Source organism: Colletotrichum fioriniae (assembly GCF_027942845.1).
Source record: "Colletotrichum fioriniae strain IMI 355084 chromosome Unknown scaffold_18, whole genome shotgun sequence".
NCBI lineage: Eukaryota > Fungi > Ascomycota > Sordariomycetes > Glomerellales > Glomerellaceae > Colletotrichum > Colletotrichum fioriniae.
Genome location: NW_027076854.1, coordinates 186,246 through 199,315, shown reverse-complemented (window position 1 = coordinate 199,315; position 13,070 = coordinate 186,246). Strand labels below are relative to the sequence as shown.

General features: G+C 54.5%; 4 protein-coding genes across 4 annotated transcripts; 2 read left to right on the top strand and 2 right to left on the bottom strand.

Annotated features, from left to right (window-relative positions):
* Window positions 1-1,175: 1,175 nt before the first annotated feature.
* N0V96_011540 (uncharacterized protein) lies at window positions 1,176-2,168 on the top strand (the record flags this gene model as incomplete). The annotated part of the gene is made up of 1 exon (XM_053193562.1): window positions 1,176-2,168. One exon carries the CDS (start codon window positions 1,176-1,178, stop codon window positions 2,166-2,168), a length of 993 nt encoding a protein of 330 aa, XP_053048880.1.
* Window positions 2,169-2,704: 536 nt separating this feature from the next.
* Window positions 2,705-4,103, bottom strand: N0V96_011539 (uncharacterized protein; the record flags this gene model as incomplete). Its single annotated transcript, XM_053193561.1, has 3 exons — window positions 2,705-3,126; window positions 3,178-3,396; window positions 3,458-4,103. The coding sequence occupies 3 exons, from the start codon at window positions 4,101-4,103 to the stop codon at window positions 2,705-2,707; spliced, it is 1,287 nt and encodes a 428-aa protein (XP_053048879.1).
* Window positions 4,104-6,434: 2,331 nt separating this feature from the next.
* N0V96_011538 (uncharacterized protein) lies at window positions 6,435-6,866 on the top strand (the record flags this gene model as incomplete). The annotated part of the gene is made up of 1 exon (XM_053193560.1): window positions 6,435-6,866. The coding sequence occupies one exon, from the start codon at window positions 6,435-6,437 to the stop codon at window positions 6,864-6,866; it is 432 nt and encodes a 143-aa protein (XP_053048878.1).
* A 1,246-nt stretch (window positions 6,867-8,112) lies between these two features.
* Window positions 8,113-9,806, bottom strand: gms1 (UDP-galactose transporter Gms1; the record flags this gene model as incomplete). The annotated part of the gene is made up of 5 exons (XM_065759305.1): window positions 8,113-8,382; window positions 8,433-9,170; window positions 9,241-9,549; window positions 9,606-9,635; window positions 9,723-9,806. 5 exons carry the CDS (start codon window positions 9,804-9,806, stop codon window positions 8,113-8,115), a joined length of 1,431 nt encoding a protein of 476 aa, XP_065612027.1.
* Between the last annotated feature and the right edge of the window lie 3,264 nt (window positions 9,807-13,070).

Below are 13,070 nucleotides of genomic sequence, written 5' to 3'. Positions count from 1 at the left end.
GCTCTTACTGGCTTAGTTCGTGTCTTGGCGGAATATCGACCAAACACCTCCTGGCCTGCGTTTCCCCTAAACAAACGAACCACCATCTCTCAGCTCGTACCACGCCCACCACCACGCACACCAGTGACACCACATGGCCGTCCTTTTTAGGCTTTCCGTCCCGTCTATTCGTGCGATTTCCAAGTTCGAGATCGCGGGCACCCGGGTACCGCTTCACTGCCACCGTGACATTGGCCGCCCGTGCTTCATGCTGCCAGCAACCGGCATGTACCTTTTTGGGTCTTTTACTCTGCCCACTGCTTCCTTCTCAGGTTGATGTCCAATATACGGAGTACTACAAGCTCTGTCGTGTTTTGTCCCTTTCCCGCCCTATGTATCCGTATTGTACTTCGTACCGCCAACCTTCTCCATCATCCCTGCGCCTGACGCGATGAGCAGCATGATCGATCAATGTACTCTATCCCGTGGTCTCTGTATACCAAAGCCCACACACACATACACCCTTCCCCCTTCTCTTGATGTTTCTCCACCCATGAGTGCACCCATCACGACTCTCTCTCTCTCTCTCTCTCCGCCAAGGACCTCCCAACATGTGGCCCAGCCTGTCCAGGCCCAGGCAAGGCACCACGCAAGTGCCAAGCCCCAAAGCGTCGAGAGCCTCCTCCAACCTACCTTACTCTTCGGCCTGGGTCCCGCTCGTGGCCTCCAATACCACCATGATCCTCGCCAAGATCAGGGATATGCCAAGATGCGCACGCGTACGCAAGCCATCACCCCCCTTCCGGGTGTCTCCCAGACGGAACCAGAGAGGGAAGAGATGAACAGTACTGCAGTCTGCAGGACAAGGGCTGCTCGAGTTTCTCCAGAAGAGCCCAAAGGAAAGGGTCTTGGCCCTTGGCAACAGAAGCTTAGCCAAGAGATGTCTTGGCTCTGAATACTTAAGAACCATTCTCCTCCGGCCTCATACTCACCTACCCTTTCGATCTTCATCCCGCTTCACTTCCAACTTCTTCAGTCCTTCAGCTCTTGTGCGCTCTTTGCATTCGTTCTCTCAGTAACCTCACTGTCAATACCTTCGTTCGACGTAGACCGTCAACCCCCCATTCTCTATTACCAACCACTATCAACCTACCACACAACTAGCAACCCCAGCTTATTTACGAAAAGAAGTCAAGATGAAGTTCTCTCTCGCCTCCTCCATCGCCGTCCTGGCTGCTCTGGCCAACGCCACCCCGACTCCCACCGTCGTCGGCGGTAACGCCGTCGACCCCCGTGCCGTCGAGAAGCGCGCCACCATCACTGACGCCTGCGACGTCGGCTACGGCGCCGGCACCACCGGTGGCTCCGGCGGTACCACCACCACCGTCTCCACCCTGGCCCAGTTCACTGCCGCCGCCACCTCCTCTGACAAGGCCGTCATCGTCGTTAAGGGCGCCATCACCGGCGCCGCCAAGGTCAAGGTCGGCTCCAACAAGTCCATCATCGGTGCCAAGGGCTCCTCCCTCACCGGTGTCGGTCTGTACATCAACAAGCAGGAGAACGTCATCGTCCGCAACATGAAGATCAGCAAGGTCCTCGCGGACAACGGCGACGCCATCGGCATCCAGGCCTCCTCCAAGGTCTGGGTCGACCACTGCGAGCTCTCCTCCGACCGTGACAACGGCAAGGACTACTACGACGGTCTCCTCGACATCACCCACGCCTCCATGGCTGTGACCGTCTCCAACACCTACCTCCACGACCACTACAAGGGCTCCCTTGTCGGCCACTCCGACTCCAACTCGGCCGAGGACACTGGCAAGCTCTACGTCACCTACGCCAACAACTACTGGAAGAACATTGGCTCCCGTGTCCCCTCCGTCCGCTTCGGAAACGTCCACATCTTCAACAACTACGAGGAGAGCATTGACACCTCCGGTGTCAACACCCGCATGGGCGCCCAGGTCCTCGTCGAGTCCTCCGTCTTCTCCTCCGTCAAGAAGGCCATCACCTTCCTCGACTCCAAGACCACCGGTTACGCTACCGTCTCCGATGTCGACCTCGGTGGCTCCACCAACGACGCCCCTGCCGGCACCTTCACCAAGCCCGACTACTCCTACTCCAAGCTCGGCTCTGCCAAGGTCAAGGCCTCCGTCGTCGCCTCCGCCGGCCAGACCCTTTCCTTCTAAGTTATTAGTTGTCCTTAATAGTGGTGTGAGAATTGCTGCAATCAGCGCTGCCGGCCGTGGGATATTTGTGTCCCCGGTTGGAAAGTACTAGGAAGAAGTACGGAATTCATGTAAATACTTTTCTCTCTCAAGGCATCAGACAAGGCCCTTGGCCATCTGGTTCTGTAGATATAAGTTGCCGGTTTCAACACACTCTAAAGTCCATATGCAATGTGAAGGTAACGGCCATGAAATGTATCCCTGCCGCAGTGTCGATCAATGATAAAGGGGCGAGATGATCAATCTACCTACCATGATGTTGTTTCTTCCCCAAACACGAGACGGCAATTTGAGGCGTAATGCCATAGAATTATCCAAGAGAACCATTCGAGTCGGAGACCTTGGTGCAGCGGGGTGAGAAGAATATGATTCTGATAGGTTCCTAGGCAACTCTGTTCCTACGTAGACATACTTGTGGGTTACTAGGTGAAAAGAAAGGAAGAATTGTTCCCAACACCCCATTACATGGGCTTGCAGCCAGGCGGCAGCTTCGGTTCCTAATTGCCCTTTCTGGTCACACCGACCTCGTTCCAGGCATCTCTCACAATCTTGCCTGCCTCATCTCCATACAGTTCCTCCGCAATCTCCGTAGTCACATCTGCAAACTGGATGAACGTGCACTTGGGAGGAACACGGCCCGAGTTCATGGTCTTCCACCAGATGGGACCAGCCTTCTCGTACGAGAAACCACCAAAGCCCTTCGCCGCAAGATAGAAAGCCTTGTTCGGAATGCCCGAGTAGATGTGGACACCGCCGTTGTCCTCGAAGGTCGGAACGTAGTCTTTGAAATGGGCTGGCTGAGGATCCTTTCCGAATCGCGGATCGTCGTAGGCAGTGCCAGGCTCCTTCATGCTCCGGAGAGCAACGCCCTTGACACCTGGCATGATGCAGCCTTCGCCAATGAGCCAGTCGGCACTCTCTATTGTGGTTGTCAGAAATGTCACCGCCGTGGTGGGCATCTTCAACTAACCGGCATCCTCCTTCTCGACGATCTGCTTCACGATGATTCCGAAAACGTCAGAAACATGCTCGTTGAGAGCTCCGCTCATCCCCTGGTAATCGAGGGGACTGGTGTGCTCCGTCACAGCGTGGGTGAGTTCGTGGCCGATGACGTCGATGGTTCCCGTGAAGTTACTCAGGAACTCTCCACCGTCTCCGAACACCATCTGCATACGCTCCGGGTCCCAGACTATCGTTTGCTGTTAGTGCAATCCTAGAAGCTCCAAAGCGTAGAGGAAGAAAGCGCTTACATGCGTTCTCATACTTCTGACCGAAGTGGACGGAACTGATGACATGCATATTCTTGTTGTCGATGGAAATCCAGTTAAACTTCTCCTTGTACATCTTCAGTACCTCGCCAACATTGTCAAACGCATCATTGACCGCCTTGTCGTCGACGGCTTTCTGGCCCTCTACACGAACCACGTCACCAGGCAATTTGCTCTCGTCCTCGGTGTTCTTGGCGTTATAAATGGCCCGATAAAACTTGTCATCCTTGGGGTCCTTCTTGCCGGTAGTGGCGGCGAGGGTGACCTGATCTTGTAGACCCTCAACTTCGCCCTGCTGAACCTGCTGGACCTTTTGCTGAACACCTCTTATGTGGTCAAGATCCCTCTTGGCGCAGGCTCTGGTGTCATCATCGACATCCGTTGAATCGGCGATGTGCTGGAGCAAGATATCGGGGACGATGGAAGGGCGGGAGCGGGAGGAGAGCTGGTGACGCTGGGCACGGGGACCACCGAGGATGGCGAGGCGCTCGGCACGGCGGGTGGTGAACTGCTCGCGAAGGCTCAAAGCCTGTCTTGCGGCATGACGCGTGTGCTCGCTATTGCACTCGGCGTCGGCGATGGCCTTGAGCAGGTGGGGAGGCACGACGTAGCACACGTGATCGGCCATGATGAATGACTAGGTAGTATCAAAGTTGGTGTGGGAAGACGGAATACTCAGTGAATGTGTTGGTGAGAAGACTTTGGTAGAGGCTGTGAAGTAGGAGTTCAGAGAATGTCAAGAGAAGTGTGGGATGTTGGAGGTTAAGAGAGAGGATGAGAGAAGAAGATGAAGAAGAAGAGTCAGATGGTATGAGCGTCGGGGAGGATAGCTTCTTATGGGCAACAGCTCGGTGACGAGTTAAGGGGGGAGGTGAGGAAAGGTGGCCCGGTGTCTGCCTGCCTTTCTGTTGCCTGCCGTGTATCACAATGAGACTTGCTGGAAACGGGGGTTGAGAATGAGGCAAGTGCAGGTAACGGTGGTTTGGGGATTGGATCCAGTTGTCTGTCTGTATGCGCCAGTTGGTGTTGTTGCTCAGCCTTGAAGAGGCAGCCAAGCAATGCAACCTTCCCGGGACCTGTTGTCTTATCGCTGGCAGCTTTGCCTGGTCCTATCAGAGCAGAGAAAGCCAAGACATGGCGATGCAGCTTTCGTCCGAAGGCAAATGTGATTGCGTGACGGGGGTCTAGAGCTGTCCCAATTGGGCTGGCATTCGTACTTATTGGTACCCCTCTTCTCATCGGACAACCCACTTCTCCATCACAAATCCATCATGGGCTTTCCTGCGTAAGCCGCGGGGTAGAGAAGGTGTCTTCATCTAGAGAGACCGAAGAATAGTGTGTTCAGGTTGTCACTGCTGGCTTGAATGGCATACTTCAAGTTCTGAGAGGTACGAAAGCCAAGGTAGATATGCCGAGAGGGCCAGAGTTAAAGCAGTTACAAACAATGCGAAAGCGACCACCTCGATGACGACCAACCTAGGTACCGATAAGATAAGAGCTCCAGATACCTAGGCGCGGGACTGGGGCGCAGCGGGTGCCACCCACATGCCGTGACCAGGTGTTCATGTCCAGGGGACGTGTAACTTGGTAAACGAGGCAGAAATGTGGCACAAGCCAGAAGAGTCGATGGGAAGGCGAGACGGCAGATCAAGAAAAGCTTTCCCGAAGGCTGGAAGTGCCCCGGAGCGTTTGTCGTGGCGTCGCGTTTGTTGACTTACAGTATATGCCGTTGCACGAATTGGATGCGCCCTGTCTCACTCGGGTCCACTATCTTGGTGCATGTGTCACTCGACGTCATTCCCCCGTCTCACAAAACCTTGAATGTGCAAGGTAAAGCTTCGTCACTTGACGTTTGGGTGCGAGACTCGGGGCCAGACAAAATGGTTTAGCTGACGATTCTTTCCGGTTAGGAAACAAGTCACCGAGCCAGTCACGTCACGCCAGTCAGAGCGTAGTTCAGCTGTGTAAGGGAGAGCTGAAAAAGGTGCAGAACTTCAGGTGCATGTTAGTGCAGATTCACGGAAGAGGTATTGGTACCTTAATGAGGACCCACTCCACCTGCGGGGACTGCCGGCGTCAACCCGGGCCGCGGATCGCAAGTGCCGGCTGAGCCCCGGCCAGTCCCGTTTCTCCACTAGAGTCTTTGGCGCCTACCTTACTTTGTACCTGAGCATTAAGTGGCATGGAGGAAACTGTTGTGCTACCTTGCTTACTTACGTCGTACCGGTAGTATGCCTTTGATGTAAGATAGGCTGGGGGAGGTTGGCAAGACGTAAGCAAGGCTCTGGCGGACAAAAGCTGCCATTATGCTGTGCCAGAGTGTAAGCGGGCATCATGTTACCCCGTGAGAGGCTGACAACTTCCTTCTTCTGTATTCTTGATTGGAAGGAGGTGCATTACAAGACTTAGGTATCTTCGGTGTGGAAGGAAGTAACATCCATCGTGTGTAGTGTAAACTTCAGGGTAAGGTAGGTAGGTACTAGGTATCCAAGGTACCTTAGCATGTGAGGAAGGCAGCTTGGAGGGGGAATGAGCAAGCAAGAGCAAGCAAGAAGCACACCTGCTTCATCACCATCGGTCTTGGGTACCTGCCTGGGCAGCTGCAGAGCCCCAAATGCTCGAGGAAGGAGGGATGCTGAATGCCCCTCCAAGATTGTCTCAGTATCAAGGTGTTGGTTGCCCTTCAGTTCTTCCCTCTGCGTTCATCTTCCTCACATCGATGCGATTCCCAATCTCGGTTCCAACTCTTCTCCCATAGCAAATTCAAGCGTGCTGGGCTACAAAAGCAAGAGGTCAATCGTTCAGGATGCCTCCCACCCTTACCCCTGATCCAACACCCTCCAAGGGCCCTACTTCTCAATCTCAATCCTCGAAGATAGCTTATCGACCATCGCAAAGCACACCGGCCTCAAAGAATCCCAAATCAACAGCAGATCTCTCACCAGAGCACCATGCAATCATGCTCCGTCACGCCCTCTCCTCTCCGACAATTCGCGCACTTGCTTCCCTTCCCCGTGGCCCTCCTCCCGAGGAGATCCTCCGGTGTGCCTCTTCAGCAACAGAATTCCTCTCTTTCACCTTCAGTCCTTTGGAAAAAGCTGCCTTCTCCCACATCAACAATGATCCTTCCACCCGCTGGCCCCTGAAAGAGTCTCTGATCAAGCCCTGGCACAAGGTCTTCCTCGTCGCCCAATGCGAGGCCTCGGGCGGCGACTACGGCGACCGAATTTCCCTCCAGGCCCGCCAGAAGCTCTTATCGGACAAACCCCGCATCGTAAAGATCCTGGGCCAGGTACTGCGCGCCTGCGCCGACATCATGGGCTGTCGCAAAGATGCCATCGGCCTGAGGCGTTCCCTCGAGACCTGGCGTGCCGTCGTGTCCAAAAGCTAGGAGGGACTGACGACGGAGCTGCTTCAGGTACCCGATATTGGGCCGAAAAAGATGGCTTCGCTCGTCGAGCATGGCGTCAAAACCGTACGTCGGCTTGCTGAGATGGATTTCTTTCACATCGAGAGGGTGCTCTCCCGGAACCCGCCCTTTGGCCAGAAGATTGTACGCAGCTTGGCACACTTCCCGCGCCTCGTACTTGCTGTAGATATACCCAAACGCGACGAGGGCCCGAAGAGTGGTATCATCGTTCGGGCCATCCTAGGCTGTTCGAATCGCGAGGCTCCAGTCTGGAAGAAGACGACACCTTGGGTCACAATGGCTGCCGAGACCTCGGATGGCCGGCTGGTATTTTTCTGGAAGGGAAAAGTCAAGAGCCTGATGCCGACCAAAGACCTCGTGTTCGCTATTCAAGCAGTCAAGGGCGAGAAAGTATTCGTGTGGGCAAGTTGCGAAGAAATTGCGGGGACTTATGTGACAGGGGAGGTAACCGTCTAGACTGATATGGTTGGAAGTGTGTGGTCGAGTGCGAATTTTTGGAAGGGAGCTTTTCATGGCATGTTAATATTTGTCGTAGAGCTTCAAGGGCTATGATAGAGTACCAATGAACATGTGAGCTTTAGAAACCAGGTATACACTCGACGGCATAGCGCATTACTATCATTGCTTTCTCGCTCGCGGATGGTATTTTCTCGCTGTCATCGTCATAGAAGCCCTACCTGATACGTATTAAACTAGTCTCATTAATCTCGCTTTCGTCATCTACTTCACAGGTCACCTCATCAAGTACTGCCGGAAAGCATAGTCGTAACGATGCAAATCTCTTATTCTCCGAGCGGCTAGCGCTGTACCGCTTGTCCGCAGCATGCAGCTGCTAGTCTCTGCAATATGGACACTCGCGCTCTCGACTCCCTAATAGGGGCCTCAGATATACAATGCACCGTTGCCTAGACCTTGCGGTCTGGCCGGGTATCGCTGTTGATGATACTGTGTGGTGTGTGGGTGGTTTGCTCACAAGCAAGCCGGACTCTATTCCAGGACTCGATGTCCAAATATTCCGGAGCATGCCACCCAAGAAGACAAAAAAAAAGGTGCACAAAAAACGAGCCCCCCCTCCGATCCTTTTTATTACCCAGCCCTTTGTTGCTCGTCATGGTACTCCCCATCCGACCCCCCAACTGACTCCGGTCAACGAGTAAACGTTACAACATTTCAAAATGACGTCATTGAGGCGACGATGTGATGCAAATTAGTCGTCGCGGTTCTTGCCCCTAGCTGATGGCGCTCGGTGGTGGTGCAGCATAGGCGACGATGGCCTAGACGTCGAAAGTCCCATGCTGCGGACCGCATCGAGCGGGTCAAGGTTAAGCTTGGTTTCGTCGGTGACGGCTGGAGTGTAGGCCGGGTCAACCATTGCCTTCTCGTAGCTCGCGATCGTGATCGGTGGCGGGCGGCCCTTGCGATCGGGAATGCTGTAGATGTACGTCGCGGCAAGAACCAGAGCAGTGCCGAGAATGAACTAATAATGTCAGGCTTGAGGATCATGGCGGATTGCGGGGCTTTACTTACGGTGAAGTTGACTTCAAAGTTAAAGAACCAAACGCTAAACAGAAAGCTGATAACGATACTGATACTTGCAGCAAAGTTCTTTGCAATGTTGTCGGCGTAGTTAATGCACAACGACGCAAGCACGCCGCCGACAGCCTGGAATACGATTGCGGTCCATACGACCCAATTATAGCCATCAAAGAACCCATGCTTGGCAATGTCCTCCGCATCGATCAAGATAACGCCTGCTAGAGCAGGGAACAGCGAGTAAAATGACAGCTGGATGTTGCGCGTCCACACGGAGGCATGAGTTCCCGAGTCCTTGAGCATCTTCTCAAAGTAGACTCCGGCAAGACCCGAGGCGACGGCGGCGACGAGCACGGCGGTCAGTCCAATCGAGTAGTTCATGAGCGGCGACGGGTCTTGGTCCTCTTGGATACCCTGATACGAGGCCGACCGCTTCACGATTTCTCCGCCGACGCCCGCAAGACCGTCCGCGGCGCGCTTGGTGAGCTCACGGGCCACTTCCGCTGCACCCTCAGCAGCTTGACCAAGCTCGTGCACGGAGCGAGGAAAGAAATGGTCTGTGGTATCGTGCAGGAGAATGCTGGCCGACGTCGATTCGGCATGGCTCGCGGACGAAGGTTGGGGAAGTGAGACGATAGATACACCCAAGGTCAAGATGATCAAAGAGATCCAGCGCTTCATACCGAGAGCGCGGCGAAGCATCGTAACGGAGAAGACGGCGGTCGTGAGAATCTGCGACGAGGACACTGTTAATTTCGGTAGATCCCTTGGAGAGAGGGGAAATCAGTCCGTGACTGCGTACCTTGAGCTGGTATAGCACTTGGAAGTGAACGGCATCCAAATTTCCAACGGCAACGTATTGCAGTGTATTTTGCAGCGTGTAGAGTGTCGCTGGGATTGCGAGCTTCCATCCATCGCCCGAGAACACAGAGTTGAAGATCTGCTCGAAGATGACTGTGGCGGGCGTGGACGGTGCTAATGTGCGCGAAACCTCTGCAATGGAGCAGGTCAAGCAAATGGACAGCTTGATCACCTCATTGAGGAAGACTGCGGTGGATGTGAAGTATCGGTGATCACCCACGGGAGGCATGATGCGGGAGTAGTGCATGATCTACCACGGCCAAGTCAGCGCTAGTTTCGAGAGATCGCGACGACAAGAAGGCTTACCAGAATCAATGCCGAATTTTGAAAAGTGAGCTACAGAGCGAGGCCATTGTCAGTATTCGCCGATACAGAGGGGACCCTTTGCGCAAGGCTTGGTGCGGACAGTCATTTAGAGCATACCGTGATGAGGGAAAGCTGCTTCATGGACATGCCGAAAAGTGTCGGGCCCCCCGCCGGCGGCGCGGCAGCGTCGAGGAGAGCCATTGTGGCTGATGCAAAAGGGATTGAGGTCGTCAAAACGTGGGAAATAGCAATTGGCGTTGTAGACAGATGTTAAATTCGTGCGATGTGTGCTGTTCTTCCCGAAGTTTTGGGGGTCCTGTTTCGTCGGGTATTTTTGAACCGCCGATAATTCGTCGCGTTTAAAGGGGGGAACAAAGTGGGTGGTGTGGGAGCTAAGCTGAAGCTCTCCCTTTTTTGACCCTATTTTTTTCTTCCCGTCTCGTCGTAGGATGGTAGTGTACTTGGAAGGATGTTGCGTCAAGACAGCGAATCGGGGTACAGATGATGATCTGGAGGGGTCTGGAACAATGTCAGAGCGGCGGCGGGCAGGTAATACGGTGGGTTGTATGGATCGCGTGGCAGCAAGTAGTGGTGATTGGCAATGTGAAGCTGCCGGGTGGTGGAAAGATGCGGATAGGTAGCAGGAGAGGAAGAGAAGGGGAAGGTTGGAAAAGAAGAAGAGAAGGGTTGCATTGAAGCCGTGGAAGAGGGTTCGAAAGTGTGTCGCGTTTCTCAATGCCCCAGGATGGGACGTTTCTAGCCCCCGTCCAAGCAAGAGCGAGTGCAAGTGCAAATCTGCGTGACTGCGACTGTGTGTTTCCTCTGCTTGGGATGCGCTGTCCGTGACGCAGGTACGCAGGTCCCTTCCTTCCCTGACTGGGTGTGAGGCGGCCCCTGACGTAAGGGAAGAGCAAGGGCAGGCAGGAGCAAGGGGGTTTCCTTCCGAAGCAGCTGGGAGAACAGGGCAAGCCGCAAAAGCACCTTACCAGTACCTCAACCTGGAAGTCGCGAGTGCAAGTGCAGAGCAGGCAGGTGCCGCAGTGGAGTCACAACCGACCTGGGGTGACTACCTACCTTTAGTGCAGGCAGTGGGCAATGGGCAGTGGGCAGCGGACAGGAAGGAGCAGGACGGGAAGGGGAGGAAGGGGGAAGAGGGAAGGAAAGAACGACAAGGGTACGTACCCCTTGGTCTGGTCTCCCGTCTGCCGTCTCTACCTTAGGTCGTCTCTAATCTTTTTGGTCTCTCCTCCCAGATTTCTGCAGGTGTGAAGGGAAGGGAAGGTGCAAAATACAATTGCCAAGGCAAGTGCAAGATGCAGGAAAACGGAAGAGGAAGGGAAAAAAAGAAGAGATGCAAGTGCGCCTGAGATGAAGTCTGTTCTCAAATGGCCTGAATGCACGTTTGCCGACTTGCCAGGTGAGTGCACTCTCTCACTCGCTCTCAATTGGTGATTTGTTAAAAGTCCGGTGTCCGATGTCTCCTGCAGAACCATGTGCTCTTGCTCAGTCAGAGCCTGTCCGTGGGTGAATCTGGCAACCTCTACAGTCAGTCTACCTTACGGAGTATACTATCTGTGAGGTAGAAAGTAGAGACCACCTCACCTCACAACAGCAAGTAACCCGGAACAAGGGACGAATACTCGGATCCCCGTATCGCGACAGTACCAAACCTAAGTATTGGTGACTTGTTTGAAACCACGTCTCGATGTCTGGTCGGCCCCCCCTTCCTCGGTTAGCATGAGCAAAAACTTGGGCAGAGCTTCAGCTTCCATGGCCTCCCATTCGTCAACCGTCCCTCGCCTCGCCTCACCTTTCACAACTCTCAAACTCTCCCCGATGACAGTTGCGGGATTGCCTGCAAATGCCGCCCTCCCCAACCATGCGATACGCTGCGATACACCTCAGAGACACCTAGAAATCAGAAACACGTACCTCAAGCTTGTCGCCGTGAAGGCATCCACCCTGTTCTGCTGGGCAAGTCGATGCGAGAGGAAACACTCGAACCACCAGAACCCATAGCTTCCCACGTCTTTCCGCTGCTGCTATCCCAGTTTGTTTGCCCGGATCCTCGTTTTTGCGATTTCTGATGCACCGAGAGATGCAGAGCCGCCCAATGTCGTTCGGAGTCTCTTGGTTTTCAGTCCGATTCCAATCCGCTCAACCGCCCGAGCGTGCCGCCGTGCCGTCCAAGCCCGCCCGTCTGTCTCTCGGAGCCTCTGCCACGACGCCCTTTCCCGCTTGTGCCTAGATGCCCAGATGCCCAGCCTGCGGGATGGACGATTGCTGGAGTCTTTTGCCCGGCTTGCAGATCAACGACGCATCGGCCACGCTCGCAGTGGAGGAACCTGAGCTGAGGCCCAACTCGCACGCAATCCAAATGGGTCCACGGCACCCAAACCAGCACCACAAGAGGCACTGTAAACCGACGATCAGCGATGCGATGACAGGGATCACCTCTGTTTTCGGCCCCCTTTTTCTCTTGTTCCTGTCTCTGCAACCTGGCTGCCGTCACTGATGATCCGGGGAAGCTGCTGGGAAAGCTGTCTTGGCTCCTGGTCGATGCATACACCGAGACACAGTCAAATTGCTTGCTGCTTCCAACACATCAACATTGAAGCCTCTATTTATATTGTCGTCGACATGTTCAAACTCTCACCATCTTCACTGACCACCTTCAGCCCTTCACGAGATCAAAAGCTCACCGTTCAAGCAACTAGCCCCGGCCGAGGGCGGGGAAGCTCTCCATAGTTTCTGCGCCTCCATGCATAGTGAACTGTCCCGGCTGGATCTGGGTCCAGCATGGCGTCACCTGGCACTTGGCCGGATCACCACTTTGGTTTTTGGGCAGAGACATCCTAATAACCTAATAAGCTTGGAAGCGCCATCGAGACATTCTTCCCTAAAGCGAGACACGCTACCCAACCGCGTTTACAACTTCCGCCATCCCGCCCTCAACACCACGCCAATCACCATCTAGGCAACTCCCCGTCCCGTGCGACTTCGCCGCCACGTCTAGCAATGCTTGGCCTCATGACCCGCCCAATGTTGACCGCCAACGTCACCTTGTGCGAAGTTGAAGGGGGTCAATCAGCCAGGAAGGTTGGGTAGGGCGCATCACGCGGGATCCATTCCATGCTTTTCAGATGGTGCATCCTCCTGTCAAAAGAAACGCGTTTGACAGCTGCCAATGAGTCGGGACGGTTCAACGTTGAGGCTTCCCACGGATGGTCGCCACGAAGGCTGGAATGCCTTAGTGTGATCCCAATTTCAACGCCTCCCCCGGATTCTTGCACCGCCATTGGTTTGTTCCAGACGTTCACCGTCTCTGTTCCATGTGAGGTGATGGTCGGAATTTGTCTGTTCAATCGATCCTCCGATGTTCGGTCCGGCAAAGGGATGGCAGGCCGTTTCGACATCTCCGCCGACTGATGTCAGATGGCTTGGCATCCTCAAATGGAGGGACAT